The sequence below is a fragment of the Triticum aestivum genome, chromosome 7A, assembly GCF_018294505.1.
Source record: "Triticum aestivum cultivar Chinese Spring chromosome 7A, IWGSC CS RefSeq v2.1, whole genome shotgun sequence".
NCBI classification, from domain to species: domain Eukaryota; kingdom Viridiplantae; phylum Streptophyta; class Magnoliopsida; order Poales; family Poaceae; genus Triticum; species Triticum aestivum.
The window spans coordinates 164,685,341-164,711,260 of record NC_057812.1 but is presented as its reverse complement, the minus strand read 5'-3'; the positions used below and the strand labels follow the sequence as shown (position 1 = coordinate 164,711,260).

At 49.9% G+C, this 25,920-nt stretch overlaps 1 protein-coding gene across 1 annotated transcript; it reads left to right on the top strand.

Annotated features, from left to right (window-relative positions):
- Nucleotides 1-14,581: 14,581 nt before the first annotated feature.
- Nucleotides 14,582-16,202, top strand: LOC123150172 (probable galacturonosyltransferase-like 9). The gene has a single exon (XM_044570000.1). The coding sequence runs from the start codon at nucleotides 14,722-14,724 to the stop codon at nucleotides 15,793-15,795; it is 1,074 nt and encodes a 357-aa protein (XP_044425935.1). The 5' UTR covers nucleotides 14,582-14,721; the 3' UTR covers nucleotides 15,796-16,202.
- The last annotated feature ends 9,718 nt before the right edge of the window (nucleotides 16,203-25,920 follow it).

Here is a 25,920-nt window from a genome sequence, read left to right as displayed (position 1 = left end):
TCTTCTGCATTGGTTGGGCCTTGAGTCTTACTCAATTTCACGCCTTGTAACACAGGCAAGAATCCTTTCTTTGCTTGAAAAACTTTGTCAAGGTATGTGCTTTGTGAAAGTCCAATTAAGCGTCTTGATCTGTCTCTATAGATCTTAATGCCCAATATGTAAGCAGCTTCACCGAGGTCTTTCATTGAAAAACTCTTATTCAAGTATCCCTTTATGCTATCCAGAAATTATATATCATTTTCGATTAGTAATATGTCATCTACATATAATATCAAAAATGCTACAGAGCTCCCACTCACTTTCTTGTAAATACAGGCTTCTCCAAAAGTCTATACAAAACCAAATGCTTTGATCACACTATCAAAGCATTTATTCCAACTCTGAGAGGCTTGCACCAGTCCATAAATGGATCGCTGGAGCTTGCACACTTTGTTAGCTCCCTTTGGATCGACAAAACCTTCCGGTTGCATCATACACAACTCTTCTTGCAGAAATCCATTCAGGAATGCAGTTTTGACATCCATCTGCCAAATTTCATAATCATAAAATGCGGCAATTGCTAACATGATTCGGACAGACTTAAGCATCGCTACGGGTGAGAAGGTCTCATTGTAGTCAATCCCTTGAACTTGTCGAAAACCTTTTGCGACAAGTCGAGCTTTGTAGACAGTAACATTACCGTCAGCGTCAGTCTTCTTCTTAAAGATCCATTTATTCTCAATTGCTTGCCGATCATTGGGCAAGTCAACCAAAGTCCATACTTTGTTCTCATACATGGATCCCATCTCAGATTTCACGGCTTCAAGCCATTTTGTGGAATCTGGGCTCATCATCCCTTCTCCATAGTTCGTAGGTTCATCATGATCTAGTAGCATGACTTCCAGAACAGGATTACCGTACCATTCTGGTGCGGATCTTATTCTGGTTGATCTATGAGGTTTAGTAGTATCTTGTTCTGAAGCTTCATGATCATCATCATTAGCTTCCTCACTAATTGGTGTAGGTGTCATAGAAACTGGTTTTTGTGATGTACTACTTTCCAATAAGGGAGCAGGTACAGTTACCTCATCAAGTTCTACTTTCCTCCCACTCACTTCTTTTGAGAGAAACTCCTTCTCTAGAAAGTTTCCGAATTTAGCAACAAAGGTTTTGCCTTCGGATCTGTGATAGAAGGTGTATCCAATAGTTTCCTTTGGATATCCTATGAAGACACATTTCTCCGATTTGGGTTCGAGCTTATCAGGTTGAAGCTTTTTCACATAAGCATCGCAACCCCAAACTTTCAGAAACGACAACTTTGGTTTCTTGCCAAACCACAGTTCATAAGGCGTCGTCTCAACGTATTTTGATGGTGCCCTATTTAACGTGAATACGACCGTCTCTAGAGCATAACCCCAAAACGATAGTGGTAAATCAGTAAGAGACATCATAGATCGCACCATATCTAGTAAAGTACGATTACGGCGTTCGGACACACCATTACGCTGTGGTGTTCCGGGTGGCGTGAGTTGCGAAACTATTCTGCATTGTTTCAAATGTACACCAAACTCGTAACTCAAATATTCTCCTCCACGATCAGATCGTAGGAATTTTATTTTCTTATTACGATGATTTTCAACTTCACTCTGAAATTCTTTGAACTTTTCAAATGTTTCAGACTTATGTTTCATTAAGTAGATATACCCATATCTGCTTAAGTCATCTGTGAAGGTGAGAAAATAACGATATCCGCCACGAGCCTCAACATTCATCGGACCACATACATCTGTATGTATGATTTCCAACAAATCTGTTGCTCTCTCCATAGTACCGGAGAATGGTGTTTTTGTCATCTTACCCATAAGGCACGGTTTGCAAGTACCAAGTGATTCATAATCAAGTGGTTCCAAAAGTCCATCAGTATGGAATTTCTTCATGCGCTTTACATCGATATGACCCAAATGGTAGTGCCACAAATAAGTTGCACTATCATTATCAACTCTGCATCTTTTGGCTTCAACATTATGAATATGTGTGTCACTACTATCGAGATTCAATAAGAATAGACCACTCTTTAAGGGTGCATGACCATAAAAGATATTACTCATATAAATAGAACAACCATTATTCTCTGATTTAAATGAATAACTGTTTCGCATCAAACAAGATCCAGATATAATGTTCATGCTTAACGCTGGCACCAAATAACAATTATTTAGGTCTAATACTAATCCCGAAGGTAGATGTAGAGGTAGCGTGCCGACCGCGATCACATCGACTTTGGAACCATTTCCTACGCGCATCTTCACCTCGTCCTTAGCCAATCCTCGCTTAATCCGTAGTCCCTGTTTCGAGTTGCAAATATTAGCAACAGAACCAGTATCAAATACCCAGGTGCTACTGCGAGCATTAGTAAGGTACACATCAATAACATGTATATCACATATACCTTTGTTCACCTTGCCATCCTTCTTATCCGCCAAATACTTGGGGCAGTTCCGCTTCCAGTGACCAGTCTGCTTGCAGTAGAAGCACTTAGTTTCAGGCTTAGGTCCAGGTTTGCGTTTCTTCTCTTGAGTAGCAACTTGCTTGCTGTTCTTTTTGAAGTTCCCCTTCTTCTTTCCTTTGCCCTTTTTCTTGAAACTAGTGGTCTTGTTGACCATCAACACTTGATGCTCCTTCTTGATTTCTACCTCCGCAGCTTTCAGCATTGCGAAGAGCTCGGGAATTGTCTTATTCATCCCTTGCATATTATAGTTCATCACGAAGCTCTTGTAGCTTGGTGGCAGTGATTGGAGAATTTTGTCAATGACGCAATCATCTGGAAGATTAACTCCCAATTGAATCAAGTGATATTATACCCGGACATTTTGAGTATATGCTCACTGACAGAACTGTTATCCTCCATCTTGCAGCTATAAAACTTATTGGAGACTTCATATCTCTCAATCCGGGCATTTGCTTGAAATATTAACTTCAAATCCTGGAACATCTCTCATATGCTCCATGACGTTCAAAACGTCATTGAAGTCCCGATTCTAAGCCGTAAAGCATGGCACACTTAACTATCGAGTAGTCATCAGGTTTGCTCTGCCAGACGTTCATAACATCTGGTGTTGCTCCAGCAGCAGGCCTGGCACCCAGCAGTGCTTCCAGGACGTAATTCTTCTGTGCAGCAATGAGGATAATCCTCAAGTTACGAACCCAGTCCGTGTAATTGCTACCATCATCTTTCAACTTTGCTTTCTCAAGGAACGCATTAAAATTCAACGGAACAACAAAACGGGCCATCTATCTACAATCAAACATAAACAAGCAAGATACTATCAGGTACTAAGTTCATGATAAATTTAGGTTCAATTAATCATATTATTAAAGAACTCCCACTTAGATAGACATCCCTCTAATCCTCTAAGTGATTATGTGATCCAAATCAACTAAACCATGTCCGATCATCACGTGAGATGGAGTAGTTTCATTGGTGAACATCATTATGTTGATCATATCTACTATATGATTCACGCTCGACCTTTCGGTCTCTATGTTCCGAGGCCATATCTGTATATGCTTGGCTCATCAAGTATAACCTGAGTATTCTGCGTGTGCAACTGTTTTGCACCCGTTGTATTTGAACGTAGAGCCTATCACACCCGATCATCACGTGGTGTCTCAGCATGAAGAACTTTCGCAACGGTGCATACTCAGGGAGAACACTTCTTGATAATTAGTGAGAGATCATCTTATAATGCTACCGTCAATCAAAGCAAGATAAGATGCATAAAAGATAAACATCACATGCAATCAATATAAGTGATATGATATGGCCATCATCTTCTTGTACTTGTGATCTCCATCTCCGAAGTATCGTCATGATCACCATCGTCACCGGCGCGACACCTTGATCACCATCGTAGCATCGTTGTCGTCTCGCCAATCTTATGCTTCCACGACTATCGCTACCGTTTAGTGATAAAGTAAAGCATTACAGCACAGTTGCATTGCATACAATAAAGCGACAACCATATGGCTCCTGCCAGTTGCCGATAACTCGGTTACAAAACATGATCATCTCATACAATAAAATTTAGCATCATGTCTTGACCATATCACATCACAACATGCCCTGCAAAAACAAGTTAGACGTCCTCTACTTTGTAGTTGCAAGTTTTACGTGGCTGCTACAGGCTTAAGCAAGAACCAATCTTACCTACGCATCAAAACCACAACGATAGTTTGTCAAGTTGGTGCTGTTTTAACCTTCGCAAGGACCGGGCGTAGCCACACACGGTTCAACTAAAGTTGGAGAAACTGACACCCGCTAGCCACCTTTGTGCAAAGCACGTCGGGAGAACCGGTCTCGCGTAAGCGTACGTGTAATGTCGGTCCGGGCCGCTTCGTCCAACAATACCGCCGAACCAAAGTATGACATGCTGGTAAGCAGTATGACTTATATCGCCCACAACTCACTTGTGTTCTACTCGTGCATATAACATCAACACATAAAACCTAGGCTCTGATACCACTGTTAGGGAATGTAGTAATTTCAAAAATTTCCTACACACACGCAAGATCATGGTGATGCATAGCAACGAGGGGAGAGTGTGATCTACGTACCCTTGTAGACCGACAGCGGAAGCGTTAGCACAACGCGGTTGATGTAGGCGTACGTCTTCACGGTCTGACCGATCAAGCACCGAAACTACGGCACCTCCGAGTTTTAGCACACGTTCAGCTCGATGACGATCCCCGGACTCCGATCCAGCAAAGCGTCGGGGAAGAGTTCCGTCAGCACGACGGCGTGGTGACAATCCTGATGTTCTACCGTCGCAGGGCTTCGCCTAAGCACCACTACAATATTATCGAGGATTATGGTGGAAGGGGGGCACCACACACGGCTAAGAAAACGATCACGTGGATCAACTTGTGTCTCTAGGGGTGCCCCCTGCCACCGTATATAAAGGAGCAAGGGGAGGAGGCCGGCCGGCTCCTATAGGCGCGCCAGGAGGAGTCCTCCTCCTAGTAGGAGTAGGACTCCTACTAGAAGGGGGAAGGAAGTGGGGAAGGAGAAGGAAAGGGGGGCGCCGCCTCCCTCTCCTAGTCCAATTCGGACCAGGGGGAGGAGGTGTGCAGCCCACCCTTGCTGCCCCTCTCTCTCTCCACTAAGGCCCATATGGCCCATTACTTCTCCCGGTAGGGTTCCGGTAACCCTCCGGCTCTCCGGTTTTCTCCGAAATCACCCGGAACACTTCCGGTGTCCGAATATAGCCGTCCAATATATCAATCTTTATGTCTCGACCATTTTGAGACTCCTCGTTATGTCCGTGATCACATCTGGGACTCCGAACTAACTTCGGTACATCAAAACTCATAAACTCATAATATAACTGTCATCGAAACCTTAAGCGTGCGGACCCTACGGGTTCGAGAACAATGTAGACATGACCGAGACATGTCTCCGGTCAATAACCAATAGCGGAACCTAGATGCTCATATTGGCTCCCACATATTCTACGAAGATCTTTATCGGTCAGACCGCATAACAACATACGTTGTTCCCTTTGTCATCGGTATGTTACTTGCCCGAGATTCGATCATCGGTATCTCAATACCTAGTTCAATCTCATTACCGGCAAGTCTCTTTACTCGTTTCGTAATACATCATCTCGCAACCAACTCATTAGTTGCAATGCTTGCAAGGCTTATGTGATGTGCATCACCGAGAGGGCCCAGAGATACCTCTCCGACAATCGGAGTGACAAATCCTAATCTCGAAATACGCTAACCCAACATTTACCTTTGGAGACACCTGTAGAGCTCCTTTATAATCACCCAGTTATGTTGTGACGTTTGGTAGCACACAAAGTGTTCCTCCGGCAAAGGGGAGTTGCATAATCTCATAGTCATAGGAACATGTATAAGTCATGAAGAAAGCAATAGCAATATACTAAATGATCGGGTGCTAAGCTAATGGAATGGGTCATGTCAATCACATCATTCTTCTAATAATGTGATCCCGTTGATCAAATGACAACACATCTCTATGGTTAGGAAACATAACCATCTTTGATTAACGAGCTAGTCAAGTAGAGGCATACTAGTGACGTTTAGTTTGTCTATGTATTCACACAAGTATTATGTTTCCGGATAATACAATTCTAGCATGAATAATAAACATTTATCATGATATAAGGAAATAAAATAATAACATTATTATTGCCTCTAGGGCATATTTCCTTCACTTCCCAGCAGGAAAGCCAGGTCGGTGTTTCTCTTCTTCGCGGCGACGTTGGTCCGGAGTAGGTTGATCTTGACGGCACTGCTCGACATCAACGCCGACCACTGTGCCTCGGTCTTCTCTTCACGAAGGATGGCCCGGGCCTGCACGTCGGCGAGGCAGTGCTCGATGGACTCCTACACTCGAGCGGTGGCCGCGTCGGCGTGTTTCCCCTTCTTGGCACCTTTGTTGCCGTCCGGCCGCCCTTCTGACGCGCCCACAGTCGGCGCGTCCGGCTTGTAGGTCTCCTTAGCCTTGTTGGGGGTGCGCCAGACTTCCCCCACTTCTCGCACATGTCAATGCGCTTGTAGACGTGGAGGTACTTGAATTCGGCGTAGTTGTTGCCCTGCCGATACAAGGCGCACATGCGCAGCAACTGCGCGGAGGAACAAACAGTTGGCGGGCGCACACGGCGAGGAGAGGCGGGAGACCCGACGTGGCATACCTGATCCTCAACGTTGGCGCCGCTCTCTGGGCGAGCCGCTACCTCCTCGACGATCCCATGCCATTTGTTGCACGCCCCCTAGATACGCCCCAATGGTTCGCCATCGCCTTCGCCCCGCGCTGCATGTAGACGCCTTTAAAGTAGGGGGTCGACGAGCTTGCGATCATCGAACTCGGCCTTGATGCGCTCCCAGTACGTCTCGATGCTCTGGTTCGTGCCGATGGTCGGGTCGAGGTAGACGACTTTCCATGCTTCAGCGAGGCATTCCTCCTCCTTGGACGCCCACTTGATGCGCGGCTCGCCGGACCTGGCTGCCCGCTTCTTCTTCTTGCTCATCCTCGCCGGAATAGTCGCCGGCTCCTCCTCCTCCTCTTTGTCCTCCTCCTTCTGCTCCTCCCGCTCCTCCTCGTGTAGACGTAGCCGAGCTCGCCGTCCATGCCGCCGCTCAGATCCACGGTGTCGTCTGGGGTGATGAACCCGGGAGACGCAGCGGCCGCGGCCGAGCCTGTCGCGATGATGTCGTCCATGTCGGCCTCGGTCTCGTTGGTGTCACCAAGGTGCGAGAAGGGCAGCGCGCCACGATGGAGAGGGGGCGTCGGGGAGGACGCGTAGGCGGGCGGCGAGTAGTTCAATGGAGGGTACTGCACGCCGGTGAAGGCGGGCGAGGGCGCCCGCTGGGCCGTGTCCATGGGGGAAGGTGACGTTGGGGTTGAACCCACCATGCGCATCCCCACCAACGTAGCCTGGTGAGGGCGTGCATCCCCATGGCTGCGGCGACGGAGAACCGACGCCTTGCTGGCCCCAGGGCGCATACTGGGCGTGGCTACTGGGTGGACACATCATCCCCGCGCGAGTCGCCTCGGCCTCGGCTTGGTCCGCCGAAGCCGCAGCCGCACGCGTCGCGTTGTCACAGGCCTTCTTGGCAATCGCCCTGTTTCGCCGGTCGGCAGTGACAGCCTCCCGTCGCCGAACCTCCACCCTCCACTCGGTGTTTGTCATGCCTGGTGGCTTGGACGGCGGCGCCCTCGACTTCCTCTGCTTCGGCTGGGCGACGGAGGCGGTCGCAGTTGCCGCGGCGCGGGGGGCGCCGTACTTCTTCAGTGGCATGGCGGTGGAGGCGAGCAGGAGATTGGTGGGAGGAATGGAGAGAACGGGAGGGAAGTGAGGGGAAAGGCGGGATGAAACAGCGGGAAGTGGCGCTAGACTCACCGACAGGGCAGACCCTGATAACCCACAAGTATAGGGGATCGCAACAGTTTTCGATAAGTAAGAGTGTCGAGCCCAACGAGGAGCTAAAGGTAGAACAAATATTCCCTCAAGTTCTATCGACCACCGATACAACTCTACGCACGCTTGATGTTCGCTTTACCTAGAACAAGTATGAAACTAGAAGTACTTTGTAGATGTTGTTGGATAGATTTACAAGATAATAAAGATTACGTAAATAAAAAGTAGGGGTTGTTTAGGTAAAAACACAACTAAGTTAGTTTTAGTAAAGAGCTTTTTATTACGAGAAAGTTATTTGTCCTTAGGCAATCGATAACTAGACCGGTAATCATTATTGCAATTTTATATGAGGGAGAGGCATAAGCTAACATACTTTCTCTACTTGGATCATATGCACTTATGATTGAAACTCTAGCAAGCATCCGCAACTACTAAAGATCATTAAGGTAAAACCCAACCATAGCATTAAAGCATCAAGTCCTCTTTATCCCATACGCAACAACCCCCTTACTCGGATTTGTGTTTCAGTCACTCACGCAACCCACTATAAGCGAATCATGAACCTATTGCAACACCCTACAGCGGGGATCCCTCATGCTTTCGCGACACGGAGAGCACCATAGGACAGCACCAACAATAGAACATGCAACTCAAACCAATCTTGATCATCAAATAGCCTATAGGACAAAACGGATCTACTCAAACATCATAGGATAGCCATACATCATTGGGAAATAATATATAGCGTTGAGCATCATGTTTAAGTAGAGATTACAGCGGGTAAGAGAGAGGTTACACCATTGCATAGAGGGGGGGAGAATTGGTGATGATGGCGGTGAAGTTGTTGGTGAAGATTGCGGTGATGATGATGGCCACGGCAGCGTTCCGGCGCCACCGGAAGAGAAGGGGAGAGGGGGGCCCTTCGTAATCTTCTTCCTTGACCTCCTCCCTAGATGGGAGAAGGGTTTCCCCTCTGGTCCTTGGCCTCAATGGCGTGGGAGGGGCGAGAGCCCCTCCGAGATTGGATCTGTCTCTCTGTCTCTCTCTGTTTCTGCGTTCCCAGATTCTACCCTTTCACCGTTTCTTATATTCCTGGAGATCCGTAACTCCGATTGGGCTGAAATTTTAACACGATCTCTATCCGGATATTAGCTTTCTTGTGGAAAAAGAAGGGCATCAACCGCCTACGGGGTGACCACGAGGGTCAGGGGCACGCCCAGGGGGTGGGCGCCCCCCTTGCCTTGTGCCTACCTCGGGCACCGTCTCGCGTGGATTTTTCTTCCCAAAAATCATATATATTCCAAAAAAAATCTCCGTCAGTTTTTATCCCGTTTGGACTCCGTTTGATATGGATATTCTGCGAAACAAAAAACATGCAACAAACAGGAACTGGTACTGTGCACTGGATCAATATGTTAGTCCCAGAAATAGTATAAAAAGTTGCCAAAAGTATATGAAAGTTGTAGAATATTGGCATGGAACAATCAAAAATTATAGATACGATGGAGACGTATCAGACCCACGCGCCTTTTCGCTTGTGCCGGCGCCCCCAGGCGCCCTGCAGGGCGCCGGGTTTGGCCTGGGTCCGCCGACACCAGTTTCGGCCCGAGCCGGCGAAAAATGGGCTTTTGGGGGCGCGACTGGGCCGTTTTTTTGGCGCCGACGAGGCAAAAACACATGGGGAGGGCCTGTTGGGGGCGCGGCTGGAGATGCTCTTAGATCTATCCCACCTAAGCATGATATCAATGAGTCTCTCAAAGCCATGAGAATTTCCATTGATGAGTGCAAAGAAAGAACCGCTAGGATGCGTGCAAAAAAAGGATTGCTTTATAAAGCGTATTCTTCTAGTTTTGATGACAGTAAGGATGAAGATCTAAAAGTGATTGATGTGTCTCCTATTAAATCTTTGTTTTGCAATATGAATCTTGATAATGATGGGACTGGAGATGAGTCAACTTTAGTTAAAAGGCGTCCCAATGATTCAAAGTTCTTAGATCTTGATGCAAAAATTAATAAAAGTGGGATTTGAGAGGTCAAAACTTTACATAGCAATGAACCCACTATTTTGGATTTCAAGGAATTTAATTATGATAATTGCTCTTTGATAGATTGTACTTCCTTGTTGCAATCCGTGCTGAATTCTCCGCATGCTTATAATCAAAATAAAGCTTTTACCAAACATATCGTTGATGCTATAATGCAATCTTATGAAGAAAAGCTTGAATTGAAAGTTTCTATCCCTAGAAAACTTCATGAGTATTGGGAGCCTACTATTAAAATTAAAATTAAAGATCATGAATGCTATGCTTTATGTGATTTGGGTGCTAGCGTTTCTAAGATTCCAAAAACTTTGTGTGATGTGTTATGTTTCCGTGAATTTGATGATTGTTCTTTAAATTTGCACCTCGCGGATTCCACTATTAAGAAACCTATGGGAAGAATTAACGATGTTCTTATTGTTGCAAATAGGAATTATGTGCCTGTAGATTTCATTGTTCTTGATATTGATTGCAATCCTATATGTCTCATTATTCTTGGTAGACCTTTCCTTAGAACGATTGGTGCAATTATTGATATGAAAGAAGGGAATATTAGATTCCAATTTCTATTAAGGAAAGGCATGGAACACTTTCCTAGAAAGAAAATTAAATTACCTTATGAATCTATTATGAGAGCCACTTATGGATTGTATACCAAGCATGGTAACGCGAAAGCGTTAGGTTAACGCAGTTGATGTAGTCGAACGTCTTCATGATCCAACCGATCCAAGTACCGAACGTACGACACCTCCGTGTTCAGCACACGTTCAGCTCGATGACGTCCCTCAAACTCTTGATCCAGCAGAGGGTCGAGGGAGAGTTCCGACAGCCCGACGGCATGGTGGCGGTGATGGTGATGTGATCCACGTAGGGCTTCGCCTAAGCACTACGACGGTATGACCGGAGGAGTAAACTATGGAGGGGACACTGCACACGGCTAAAAGAATTCTTGGTGTGTCTTTGGGATGCCCCCCGCCCCCGTATATAAAAGAGGGGAGGAGGAGGTGGCCGGCCAGGGTGAAGGAAATATGCCCTAGAGGCAATAATAATGTTATTATTTTATTTCCTTATATCATGACAAATGTTTATTATTCATGCTAGAATTGTATTATCCGGAAACATAATACTTGTGTGAATACATAGACAAACTAAACATCACTAGTATGCCTCTACTTGACTAGCTCGTTAATCGAAGATGGTTATGTTTCCTAACCATAGACATGTGTTGTCATTTGATCAACGGGATCACATTATTAGAAGAATGATGTGATTGACATGACCCATTCCATTAGCTTAGCACCCGATCATTTAGTATGTTGCTATTGCTTTCTTCATGACTTATACATGTTCCTATGACTATGAGATTATGCAACTCCCGTTTGCCGGAGGAACACTTTGTGTGCTACCAAACGTCACACCGTAACTGGGTGATTATAAAGGAGCTCTACAGGTGTCTCCAAAGGTAAATGTTGGGTTGGCGTATTTCGAGATTAGGATTTGTCACTCCGATTGTCGGAAAGGTATCTCTGGGCCCTCTCGGTGATGCACATCACATAAGCCTTGCAAGCATTGCAACTAATGAGTTGGTTGCAAGATGATGTATTATGAAACGAGTAAAGAGACTTGCCGGTAACGAGATTTAACTAGGTATTGAGATACCGACCGAATCTCGGGCAAGTAACATACCGATGACAAAGGGAACAACGTATGTTGTTATGCAGTCTGACCGATAAAGATCTTCGTAGAATATGTGGGAGCCAATATGAGCATCCAGGTTCCGCTATTGGTTATTGACCGGAGACATGTCTCGGTCATGTCTACATTGTTCTCGAACCCGTAGGGTCCGCACGCTTAAGGTTTCGATGACAGTTATATTATGAGTTTATGAGTTTTGATGTACCAAAGTTAGTTCGGAGTCCCGGATGTGATCACGGACATAACGAGGAGTCTCGAAATGGTCGAGACATAAAGATTGATATATTGGACGGCTATATTTGGACACCGGAAGTGTTCCGGGTGATTTCGGAGAAAACCGGAGAGCCGGAGGGTTACCGGAACCCTACCGGGAGAAGTAATGGGCCATATGGGCCTTAGTGGAGAGAGAAAGGGGCAGTAAGGGTGGGCCGCGCGCCTCCTCCCCCTGGTCCGAATTGGACTAGGAGAGGGGGGGGCGCCCCCCTTTCCTTCTCCTTCCCCACTTCCTTCCCCCTCCTAGTAGGAGTCCTACTCCTACTAGGAGGAGGACTCCTCCTGGCGCGCCTATAGGGGCCGGCCGGCCTCCTCCCCTTGCTCCTTTATATACGGGGGCAGGGGCACCCCTAGACACACAAGTTGATCCACGTGATCGTTTTCTTAGCCGTGTGCGGTGCCCCCTTCCACCATAATCCTCGATAATATTGTAGCGGTGCATAGGCGAAGCCCTGCGATGGTAGAACATCAAGATCGTCACCACGCCGTCGTGCTGACGGAACTCTTCCCCGACGCTTTGCTGGATCGGAGTCCGGGGATCGTCATCGAGCTGAACGTGTGCTAAAACTCGGAGGTGCCGTAGTTTCGGTGCTTGATCGGTCGGGCCGTGAAGACGTACGACTACATCAACCGCGTTGTGCTAACGCTTCCGCTGTCGGTCTACAAGGGTACGTAGATCACACTCTCCCCTCGTTGCTATGCATCACCATGATCTTGCGTGTGCGTAGGAAAATTTTGAAATTACTACGTTCCCCAACACAGGGGTGGCGCGCCAGGCGGGGAGTGCTTCTAGGACTCCACTCCTAGTAGGATTCGCCCCCCTTTCCTTTCAACGGTGAGGGGGAAAAGGGGAAAGGAGGGAGAAGGAGAAGGAAAGGGGGGGTTGCGCCCCGTCCCCTTGTCCAATTCAGATTGGGCAAGGGGGGGGGGCACCACCCGTGGCCTGCCTCCTCTCCTCCACTATGGCCCATTAGGCCCATTAACTTTTCCGGGGGGTTCCGGTAGCCTCCCAGTACTCTGAAATATTTTCGAACCTCTTTGGAACCATTCTGGTGTCTGTATATAACCTTTCAATATATTAATCTTTACCTCTCGACCATTTTGAGACTCCTCGTCATGTCTGTGATCTCATTCGGGACTCCGAACAAACTTCGATCACCAAAACACATAACTCATAATGCGAATCGTCATCGGACGTTAAGCGTGCGGACCCTACGGGTTCGAGAATTATGTAGACATGATCGAGACACATCTCCGGTCAATAACCAATAGCGGAACCTGGATGCTCATATTGGTTCGTACATATTCTACGAAGATCTTTATCGGGCAAACCACATAACAACATATGTCATTTCCTTTTTTGTCGGTATGTTACTTGCCCGAGATTCGATAATGATATAAGTAGTAACAAACCATTTATTTCATCATATAGCAGAGATAGAAAACATATAAGTCGACATATTCAACTTGATATACATATTAATTTAGAGAAGTTTGTGTGTCGCGGCAAATTGATTTAATGAAGAAAAACTAAAGTTTAATTAATATATAATATGGTTACTTCGCAAGCACGACAAAATCAAGTTGAAACCAAATGCCATACTATGTATAAAACATGAAAAATGGTTTAATTTGATCCCAGAAAGGCACACAATGAAATCAAAATGCACGAGTAGACAAGCATTTGATTTTCTAAAATTGAAGCTTCTATTCTTCTAAAAACTTTAGAGTCCACAAAGCACACACAAGACACCTTTGATGGTGATTTTTTGAGGGTCATAAACAAATATGTCGTGGTGTTATAGCATGTACTTTGTTTGGAATCTTGAGTGTGTAGACATTTTCTTTTAACTCTAAGACCACCGGAGAAAGAACACCTCGGTTAAAACAAAATGTCAACGTGAGAAATAAAACGCAACAAAAGAAATTAGGAAACATATTTTGGCACATCCAATAGAGATAAAAAAACAAAATAATTATAGGTGTGGTTGTGTGGATATCGATATTAATTTGCACATGACATGGATGAGGGTTGACCAAAAAATCAAACATGGCCGCCATTGCTAGAACAAAATAATATTGCTACAATACAATGGAATACGCAATGTCCAATAAAATATCTCAACACATCCCAGATATATGAAGCACATCATCAAGATACACATGTGAAGACCCAGTTTAGTTTGCGAAAGCCGGGCGCCTAGTCCAAAACTCATCTAGCGAAGAAAACTAAAGATCAATTAATACGAAACATGCAATTGACTTTATAGACCAGACAAAACACCAAAAATATATCAATGCCAGAAATATGTCATTAGTCTAAAATGTACAAATATGTCAATGCCAAGAGATATAGTACAACATGAGCTCAAAATGCCAAAAAAAAACCACTCTCACCATTATAGCACTACTAGTAGTATTCTTTTTGGCAAAACCTCGGTGCATGGTTTTCTATGGAAAACAGAATCTTCATGTTTGGAAAACAATTAAAGCATGCAACAGCTAGTAATAGTGTGGCCGGATTGGAAAATTAGACCGATGGAAGTGACCGAGCAACCTCCCAGCGTCCACGCGGTGATCATTTTAGGAAAACGTTTACCCCTACGCGTTTCCCCAACGCGCACGAGACCCCTCTTTATCACTGGAGACGAGAGAGACCTCCCCCATTCCCATACGCGCACCGCGGCGCCGATACATACGCCCCGCATCACTGCTCCACCACCACGCGGGACAGCTCACCGAGCGAGCGCGCGCCGCAAGAATCCAAGAACCCGTCGGCGGCGGCGGCGATGAGGGCGGCCGGGGCGGCCGTGGCGCTGCTCTTCTTCTTCCTCTTCCTCCTGGCCGCGGCGGCCGAGGCGGGCGCGGCGCTGCCGAGGTTCGCGGAGGCGCCGCAGTACAGGAACGGGGAGGGCTGCCCTGCGGCGACAGCGGCCGGCGTGTGCGACCCGGGGCTGGTGCACATCGCCATGACCCTCGACGCGCACTACCTGCGGGGCTCCATGGCGGCCGTCTACTCGCTGCTCAAGCACGCCTCCTGCCCGGAGTCGCTCTTCTTCCACTTCCTCGCCGCGGCCCCCGGGGACGGCGAGCTGCGCGCCGCGCTGGCGGCCTCCTTCCCGTCCCTGCGGTTCGAGATCTACCCGTTCCGCGCCGAGGCCGTGGCCGGGCTCATCTCGGCGTCCGTGCGCGCCGCCCTCGAGGCGCCGCTCAACTACGCGCGGAACCACCTGGCCGACCTGCTCCCGCCCTGCGTGCCCCGGGCCATCTACCTCGACTCCGACGTCCTCGCCGCCGACGACGTGCGCCGGCTCTGGGAGACCCGCCTCCCCGCCGCCGCCGTCGTCGCCGCGCCCGAGTACTGCCACGCCAACTTCTCCCGCTACTTCACGCCCGCCTTCTGGTCCGACCCGGCGCTCGGCGCGCGCGTCTTCGCGGGCCGCCGCCGCCCGCCCTGCTACTTCAACACCGGCGTCATGGTCGTCGACCTCCGCCGCTGGAGGGCCGGCAACTACCGCCGCCGCATCGAGCGTTGGATGGAGATCCAGAAGGAGCGGCGCATCTACGAGCTGGGCTCGCTGCCGCCGTTCCTGCTGGTCTTCGCCGGCGAGGTGGAGGCCGTGGACCTGCGCTGGAACCAGCACGGCCTCGGCGGCGACAACGTGCGCGGCAGCTGCCGCCCGCTCCACGACGGGCCCGTCAGCCTCATGCATTGGTCGGGCAAGGGCAAGCCGTGGGACCGCCTGGACGCCGGCAGGCCCTGCCCGCTCGACCACACCTGGAAGTCGTACGACCTCTACATCGCCGGGGACGGGGGCAGCGCCGCCTCGCCGGCCTCCGGGCCGGCATTTTCCGCCTGGTAGAGGGAGCGCCCGTAGCTGCACTGACTAGACACAGTGATTCTTTTGTTGGTTGGGCGGTTCTTGGCAATGGCAGTGCCGCTGCCGTCGGCTGTACAGGGCGGCGAGGGAGGGTCGCCGGCGATTGCGGCGCGAGGAGGAGGGAGGAGAGGAGTGGTGGATAGAGAAAAAGAAGAGCTTGTTCTTTTTGGTAGAAATTCAGATTGGTTACGTGGTGGGGGGTTTGGATTCTTTTTGGTCGAGGTGGACGACATTCTAGGGGCTGGTTGCCAATTCGCTGGATTGGTGGCGGTGTACAATTCGTTGATAGTGCTAGGAAAGACTGGGATTTTGGTCTGTTGTTATTGACGATTCTTTCATTCATAATAAGCCTATGTGTTCTTGATCTGAAATTCAGTTGGATCTCTGCATGATTGAGCTGTGTCAAATTCAGTTGATTTGAGTGGATTCTCACTGTATGTTGTATCTGATTCTGATGTGGTTTGTCCTTGGAAGCCTTGAACTGTCGCTCCAATGTCAATCTGATGAAGAACTTAGCTGAGTTCTTCATTTTTTGTAGAATTCAGAACTGTGCCAACAATATTCTGCGGATTGAAATGTTGAACTGGAAAAGAGCATTTTTTGCCGGCAAATTTGGCTGTTCCTGATGTACTGCATTCCCCTGTGACAGCACAATTCCTCTGTTACTCTGTTCATTATTCCTCTTGTGCAGGAAATCAATACCACACACAAGAGGCATGTGACTGAAAAAGTTCAAAGTTTCTCTTCAAAAATTCCCTGTGCCCAATCAATTTCCCGCCTGGTTTCATATCCGCTAGTGCTACTATTTGAACTGCCCATCAACTACATTTGTTCTTGAGCAACATCTCTAAACAAGCGAACAAATCATCATTTAGGATGTCAAATCATTTTGCTTACACCACAATCAAAGTGGCTATCACCTGTTTAACTTATCCGCTCGCCAGCTAGCCCAGGCCACTAGCACAATCATCCCAACCGATGAGGAGCTCCTGCTAGCTCATAGCCGAAGCCTTGAAGCAACCAAATGGAAGGCTCCCATAGCTCATACTCCTAGTTTATGCACACATGTCAAAGCTCACCCACCTTTACACAAGCACAAGAAAGGCCCGGCCAATGATGAGCCAGGGGACTGGAAGTCTGGAACCGCAAGCCTAGTGCAGTTTCCAGTGCCGCTAATCATCGGTGTCTTTTAATCTTGCTTCATCCTCTCGCCTTGCCTTTTGGCCTCCTCCGTGATGTGCACTTTGTTTGAAATGCGATGAATCATGAACTCCTCTCCTCTCCTCTCGTCTCCACCAGCTGGGGCATCATCGGCCACCGCCCCTTCTCGATATCCTCTCACATGATTGATTATAAAGGAAAAGGGGAGGAAAGCCATTGTTCTTGGGCAATCCGGTGCCGGCAATGATGGTGCATTTTGTGTGTGGTGGCGTTGTAGGAACCCGTCGTTTTCGGCCGGTGCTGGTTTCATGTGAGAGATGGTGCTGCTGTTCATCGTTACATGAACAATCCAAAGTTGCTTTTGTGGCCGCCGGCGATCCATGATCCTTCTTTCCACCTTCTATTAGAAACATCGACCGTCGCGGCGGCGGTTAGCATCTCCTTTTCGGAACGAGAAGTTAGGCGGTGGCGTATTCGTCCAGAATTTAACGGCGAGCGGAGGCCGTCGTCGGCGCAGAAGTTACTGCGGTGAGTCTGAGTGGAAGGTGGGCACTGTTGCTACTATCGGACTATGGCACTGTGGCAGCGGCCGGATTTGGCCGCCATTACTGGCGTTGGTGCCTCCATTATTGATGGTGGCCACCGGATTCAGGTGGCGCGGCAGGCGGCAGGCGGCAGGAGGTACACGCGCGCAGTAAACTCGGTGGATGGCCGACGGAGGGAGGGGAGGGGGAGGGCCGTCGGCGCGCGGCGACGGCTTCGGATTCGGCGGCGTGTCGTAATGGCAGGGGCTGGTGCTGGGCCGGGAGTGCCTGGCCTCTTGCGGAAGCGAGCTGCGGCCTGCGCTGGAATCAAATCGTCGTCGTAATGGAACGTGGCAGCGCTGGGCTACGCCGCGTGATTATTTACTGGGAGAAGGCCGTGGTGAAGGACGGATCGGCTGTTCGGTTCTGAAAGTAGTAAAAGACGCGCAACGAAACTTGCGCCTGGTCAAATTTGGTACGTAGTACATCAAGTTTCTTTGAAAGCACGCAAGCACATAAACCTCCGTGAAGATGTCCAAGCCTCGAGCACGCACTCTTGCATGTACATTTGCACACAAACCTCTCTGAAAATGAACCAATAATATGAGAATGTCCAAGTCTTCCTAAACTGCTAGTGCTATGCGATATCATCAATCATTTCATAGCATATATCGTTTGCTGAAATTTAAAAGGTTCTCTGAAAGCGATACCTCTGTCCTTGTGCATTCTCATTATCTTTTTTTTACTTGATTCAGTCTTGTGTGTTTTCCAGTATTCTTCTCTATTTTCCCAAAAATCGCTGTGTTGTTTTGCTAGAAAGAGAGTTTCGATTTCATTTCATCGGGCATGATCCACACTAGAACTGCCCCAGGCTAGCAGCTATGTCCATCGGACCACTCTAACTCGAACTTTGGTTTGTGGGGATTTGGATCAGACCATCATAGTTTTGCTGACTACTAGTGACTAACCCTATTTTGAGGGAGTGCGACGAATCTTCACAAGCTTTATCCCTTTCTTTTCATTCATGAGTGAGAGTGAAGCCACTGGCCTCTTGGCTTCTGGAGCAAGGATGCATTGCATTGTGCGTCGTCATGTCCCTCTCCAACAATGCAGCAGAGATGAGATCATTGTCAACGCCATGGAGCAATCTGAACAGCAGAGACTTGCTCTGCCTTTTTATGGTCAGACGATCTGATAGAGTGGCAAAATGAACATGCGATGTGCGGGTTATAGTGGCGAAAGAAAAGTAGGAGTCGGTGGCGCCTGAAGTGTTCGGCCGGCCGGCTTTGTGACCCTGAAACGAGTGTCAAAAGGAGGAAGGCGTCCTTCAGAATTTGGCCGTGCCTGAAGAAGTGTTCGGCCGGCCGGCCGGCCGGCTCCGTCTCCCTGAAGTGCGCACATCGGCCCTGCTAATGTCCAGTAGTGACAGGTCGTTGGTGTTAGAAGGCGATGTAGCACTCAGTGGTACAAATACAGTAGTAAAAGATTGTACAACTGAATTTGCGTAACAAAAAATTGGCGGTATTTTGCATGCTTTTTTTGGCGCACAAGTTTCAGCACGATGAACATATTTGTTTTTTTTAAGGATTTTTTCTGGAATTCACAGATACTTAAGCCATAACCTCAAGTACACATTCTTGCTCTGGCAACACGGGGGGCGCCCCTGTTCGCACCACCGCTCCCCTCCCTCCCACGCACCCAGTCTCACCGCCACCTGAGGAGGCCGCCGGCAAAGGCCGCGCGCGCTCCGGGGATGGTGGCGGCGAGACGCTTCTCCTCCACCGCGCGGCCACTGTTTCGTCGGAGGAGGGACGACAGGATGCGTCAGATTGGATCGGGCGCCCGACCTCGGAGGCGGGCGGAGGCAGCGCTCGTCGGCGTCGTCCCGGTGTCCCTGCCGGCCAGTCCCGGCCCCCTGTGTGCGGCGGCCCGTCGCTGCTTGCTCGGGCGCTGACTGGTCTGGGGCGGGGGCGGATCTAGGGCTACCTTCCCAGATCCGGCCGGTGTTGGCTGGGCCGCCAGGTGGGGCCAGCCGGGGAGGTGGTGTTGCTGGGTGGTGGAGGCGAGAGTGGTGGAGGCTGGTGGCGGTGGGTGTTGTTGGTGGTGCTTGGTGGACTGCTGCGCCAGTTTTCGATCTCCCCCGCCTTTGGTCAGTGCTATGGCGTTTCAGATCTGGTCTCCGGCAGGTGCATGGTGGCGCGCGTGGAGCGTGTTGGTGCTCCTAATGTTTGGCTGCAGCCCGGGACCATGGTGGTTCCTAGCCTCGGGCAGCGCTCCTCTGCTCCTCGTCGGCATGGTGCTCGGTTAGGTTCGGCGGCTCGCGCTGCGTCCGGTGGCCCTGCGTTCGGACGGCCATTGGTGGTTCCAGTGCCTAGTGCTGATGTTTGGCCGTATGCGGTCTCCGCGGGGTGCGGTTGGCTGCGACGATTCATGTGCTTCTTCGTCTCGGAGGGGCCCGATGGTGGTGGTGGTCAACTGCCGTCTTGCTGTAAGTATGTGCTCAAACTCCGGGTGAGAACCTTGCATCGACTATGTCGATGTCGGCGGCAATGGTGTCTGTGGACATCGTTTTCCTCGTAGGAGGTGTCGTTGTGGAGCTCCAGCACCTGCAGTACTTTGTTTCGTGGTATCCGGGTGAAAACCTAAGATCTGGCTTGTCGGATCGGATGACGGTCTTGTGTCCTTGTCGGCACTACCTCCCTAGAGGCGTCATCTTGGAGACCCAAACGGCGGCTTCTGTGCCTGCGTGTGGTTGAGGGTGTAGCGTTTGGTGGTGGTGGTGTGGCCAAGTTGGGAACAGTCGGAGGGTCCAATGGTGGTGGTGCTGCGGCTGGCTTCAAGTCGACGGTGGTTGTTTGGTGGTGTTCTCTGGGGTTTGGTGGCGGTGCCTTTCGCGCCGCAGGGCGGCCATTTGTTTCCCCCTCGTGAAGGTGTCTCGCTATGCATGCTCATGACTCTCCCTTGGTGGCCGATGTATTGTGGCGAGCGTCGTGCTCTTGGTGATGTCTTGGTTCATCTTTGCTCTTTGATGGCGCTAGATGCCTCCCCAAATTGTTAATCGTTCCGATCTTCCGTGGTGGGCAGTCAAGATTCGTGCTTTTCGCACTCGTTGATTGTGGTTGCTCCTGAGTTGTGCCGTGGAGCTCGGTATGCACGCAATGCGGTGTGTTAGGTTCCTCGCAAAGTCTCAGTATTGTGATCCCTCGACAACACCCCATAACTACTTGTGTCTGCCATGGTGATGGTCCTTTTAGTCTGCTAGCTAGGTCCCGCCCTTGTTGGGTGTCTTGTTCTTCTCTTCTCCTTGTAACCTTGTTGTACGGTTTTCGGCCCGATTTCCCTTATAAACGGGTCAACTTGTTTTAGGTTTTCGATCCGGTTTCCCTTATAAACTGGATCACTCTCCTGGCATATTGGCCACTTTGAGTAATATATTCAGGTGGAGGGACTCCTCCCCCGGTGATTCTTAAAAAAAAGTACACATTCTTGCATGTACATTTGCTTTATGATAAAAATGTACTAGGAAACAATCATGAAAATGTGCAATACATTTCTAGCAAACTTGGCGTATTCATGACTGGCCCTATTTTGAGTGCGATGGGCCTCCAGGAATCAGTAGCTTTATCTCTTTTTGTTGAGCCACTCGCCTCTTGGCTTCTAGAACAAGCGTGGATCGAGTGCCTCGTCATGTCCCTCTCCGGAGCAGAGATCATTGTCAACTCCATGGCCCATGGATCCATCTCATTCTCACCTCAAGGATCAGTATTCAGTGCTAGGCCAGGCCTTCCACACGTGCGGAGAGCTCTACTTGCTCCGTTTTCTTCATCACCAACTCATACGGTAGCAGGAGGAACATGTCATGTGCGGAGTAAGAGCATCTCCAACCGTTCGGCCCCCACGACGCATAAAAAGCGCCCCTTGAGGGCGAGCTGGCGATGCAATCGGCGCTGGGGTGGTTTCGCGCCCAGTCGTCGCCCCCAGCTCGCCCCTAGGCGCCGAAATTGGTCACTTTTCAGCCCCATTTCGACGAATAAAGGGCCCATACGGACGACAATAGGCCTATATTCAGCGTGGTTCGCCGTTGTTCGGCGTTCAATTATGCACATAAATTTTTTTATCACATATTTCATCACAAAAATATCAAATACTTTAACAAAATAGTACAACAACAAATAGTTCAATACAAATTATATAGTTCAACAAATAAAAACTCATATTTCATCATACGTCGCGCCCGGCGTCGCCCTTCAGCCTCCATAGATGCTCTATCAGATCTTGCTGCAGTTGATAATGCACCTGTGGGTCTCGGATCTCCTGACGCATACTGAGATAGGCAGTCCAGGTTGCCGGTAGCTGGTGATCAACTTCGGCTAGAGGACCCTGCCTGTAGTATGGTTCAGTGTCAAACAGTGGGTCTTCTTGCTCGCTCTCGATGATCATGTTGTGCAAGATGACACAACAAGTCATAATCTCCCACATTTGATCTTTCGACCAGGTCTGAGCGGGGTATCGCACAACAACAAATCAAGATTGGAGCACACCAAATGCCCGCTCGACATCCTTCCTGCAAGCCTCCTGAACCTTCGTAAACCAGACGGTCTTGCCTCTTGGCATAGGGTTTGAGATCGTCTTCACAAATGTCAACCATCTCGGATAGATGCCATCAGCTAGATAGTACCCCTTGTTGTAGTGCCGCCCATTGATCTCGAAGTTCACCGGAGGAGAATGACCTTCAACAAGCTTGACAAAGACAGGAGAGCACTGCAGCACGTTGATGTCATTGTGAGTTCCTGGCATACCAAAGAAGGAGTGCCAAATCCAGAGGTCCTGTGTGGCCACCGCCTCAAGCAACACACTGCAACCGCCTTTGGCGCCTTTGTACATCCCCTGCCAAGCAAATGGGCAATTCTTCCATTTCCAATGCATGCAGTTGATGCTTTCAAGCATCTCAGGAAATTCTCTTGCTGCATTCTGTGCTAGGATCCGAGCAGTGTCTTCCGCATTGGGTGTTCTCAAGTATTGTGGTCCAAACACTGCCACCACTGCCCGACAGAACTTGTAGAAACACTCTATGCTGGTGGACTCGGCCATGCGCCCATAGTCGTGTAGTGAATCACCGGGAGCTTCATATGCAAGCATCCTCATCACTGTCGTGCACTTCTAGATGGAGGTGAATCCAAGAGCGCCGGTGCAATCCATCTTGCACTTGAAGTAGTTGTCGAACTCCCGGATGGAATTCACAATCCTGAGAAAGAGTTTTCGGCTCATCCGATAACAGTGCCGAAATGTTTTCTCGCCGTGAAGTGGAGCATCAGCGAAGTAGTCGGAGTAGAGCATGCAGTAGCCTTCGAGACGATGTCGGTTCTTTGCTTTCACCCGCCCAGGCGCCGAGCCACCTCGTCGCGGCTTTTCATTGCTCGCCAGCAGCTGGGCGAGGGCGGCGAGCACCATGATATGCTCTTCTTCCTGAACGTCGGCCTCGGCTTCCTTCTCCAGCAGCGCGGCGAGCGCTTCCTTGTCATCCGAGTCCATCGCCAAGGCAGGCAAATCGCCGAACACCTTGCGCTCAGTGGGCGTGTACCCGCCGCTAAACCGCGCCTCCGTCGGCCGAAAACGGCGGCCGGAAGCCCAGCTGCTGTTGGAGGGGCTGCCGCGGCGAAGCGCTGCTATTTTTCCGGCGGGGAATGGCTATATAGCGGTGTAGGGCGGCGGGCGGCGCCGGGATATAGCTACTGGTGGCCGAGGGCGCGAGGGGTGGGAGGCGAGTCGGGGAAGAAAATCTTGACTTTTCCCCTGACGGTGTGGGCCAGCCATGCTTTTCCCTTGCGCCGGAGCCCCCAACTGCTCCCCAGTGCGCCGGGTTCGGCCTGTGACCGCCGGGCGGAAAAAAAGGTCGAACCGGCGATTTTCGGCGTCTTGGGGGCGCGACTGGGCCGTTTTTCGGCGCCGGCGCCGAAAAAGTGGCCTGGGGAGACCTGTTGGGGGCGCGGCTGGAGATGCTCTAAGTGGATAGAGACGAGATGATTAAGATGTGGAAGAGTTGCGAAAGGAAGAGAAAATTCTTCAGAATTCGCTGGCCGGCCGGCTCCGTCGTCCTAAAAGGCGCACGTAAGCCGCGCTAATGTCTAGTAGTAGTGACGAGCCGTTGGTATCTGAAGGCCATGCAGCACTCAGTTGTAGTGCACACATTGGAGAAAATAACTTGGCATTGTTGTCTGATGCTTCTTAGCTTGCTTTGTATGGATTAGGCGTGGTTTCAAGAGCCATCACCATAGCTCCAGATGGCACACCGGCCGCAACGTTGCAAGCACATCGGAGCATCAGGGTTGGTTAAGGCTGGCGTAAGCAGTGGTTACGGACACCATCTAGGGAACCAGAGAAACGTTTGTTAGGTGACCCCATAGGCTTCCCACGTCGCCCCCCGCTCGGGCGGCTCGGGTGGAACCCCAACCCTAGCCGCTGTCGGGGTTCATCTTCCTCCCTTCCTCCCACCGCCGGCCTGCGCCCGGAGGCCAACGGCGGTGGTGGGGTCCTTCCTCTCTCCCACGTCTCAGGGGTGTCGGGGCCCCAACACGCATGGAGGTGCGGCCGATCTAGAAGCGGCAGCGATGGCTTCAACGATAGCGACACTGGCCGGCCTTGCCTCGGGCCACGGGCAACAGCCGCAACTTGGATCGGGTGGCAGCGTGATGCGGTCTGTGGCGGCGCGTCACGGGGCTTCAGATCGGCGGCGGCGTCGAGGGTCTGCTGGGCTGCTCGGCGGCACCTCTAACAGATCTGTTTTGGCCGGTGTAGCCAACGGTGGTGGTCATCTTCTTCGTCGGAGGTGGCCGGCCAGAGGCTGGGTAGTCGGATCTCGAGATCCATCATCTAGTCCCGGCTGCGAGTTGGGGAGACATGATTGCCGGTGAAAACTGAGCCGACAGCATGCGATGGCGGCGTTCTACGCCGTTACCTTGATGATGGCATCATCGTGTAACTATTGTCGACCCACTCGTGCTGCTCCAGGGGAAACCTGTTGGAAATATGCCCTAGAGGCAATAATAAATTAGTTATTATTATATTATATTTCATTGTTCATGATAATCGTTTATTATCCATGCTAGAATTGTATTGATAGGAAACTCAGATACATGTGTGGATACATAGACAACACCATGTCCCTAGTAAGCCTCTAGTTGACTAGCTCGTTGATCAATGGATGGTTACGGTTTCCTGACCATGGACATTGGATGTCGTTGATAACGGGATCACATCATTAGGAGAATGATGTGATGGACCAGACCCAATCCTAAGCCTAGCACAAGATCGTGTAGTTCGTATGCTAAAGCTTTTCTAATGTCAAGTATCATTTCCTTAGACCATCAGATTGTGCAACTCCCGGATGCCGTAGGAGTGCTTTGGGTGTGCCAAATGTCACAACATAACTGGGTGGCTATAAAGGTGCACTACGGGTATCTCCGAAAGTGTCTGTTGGGTTGGCACGAATCGAGACTGGGTTTGTCACTCCGTGCAACGAAGAGGTATCTCTGGGCCCACTCGGTAGGACATCATCATAATGTGCACAATGTGACCAAGGAGTTGATCATGGGATGATGTGTTACGGAACAAGTAAAGAGACTTGCCGGTAACGAGATTGAAAAAGGTATCGGGATACCGACGATCAAATCTCGGGCAAGTACTATACCGCTAGACAAAGGGAATTGTATACGGGATTGATTGAATCCTTGACATCGTGGTTCATCCGATGAGATCATCGTGGAGCATGTGGGAGCCAACATGGGTATCCAGATACCGTTGTTGGTTATTGACCAGAGAGTTGTCTCGGCCATGTCTGCATGACTCCCGAACCCGTAGGGTCTACACACTTAAGGTTCGATGATGCTAGGGTTATAGGGAAAGTATGTACACGGTTACCGAATGTTGTTCGGAGTCCCGGATGAGACCACGAACGTTAAGAGGAGTTCCGGAATGGTCCGGAGGTAAAGATTGATATATAGGAAGTATAATTTTGGCCACCAGAAGTGTTCCGCGCATCACCGATAGTGTAGCGAGACCACCGGAGGGGTCCGGGGGTCCACCGGGAGGGGCCACAGGCCCCGGAGGCATACATGGGCCAAGTGTGAGAAGGGACCAGCCCCTAGGTGGGCTAGGGCGCCTCCCCACCAAGGCCCATGCGCCTAGAGAGAAGAGATGGCAAACCCTAAGGGCAGATGGGCCCTAAGGCCCATGCCTCGTGCGCCTCCCTCTCCCCCCACTTGGCCGCCAACCCAGATGGGGATTGGGGCTGCCGCCACCCCTAGGGTGGAAACCCTAGGTGGGGGAGCAACCCTCCCTCTCCCCCTATATATAGTGGAGGCAAAGGGGCAGCCGAACACACGAAGTTCTTCCCCTGTTGGCGCAGCCCTACCCCTCTCCCTCC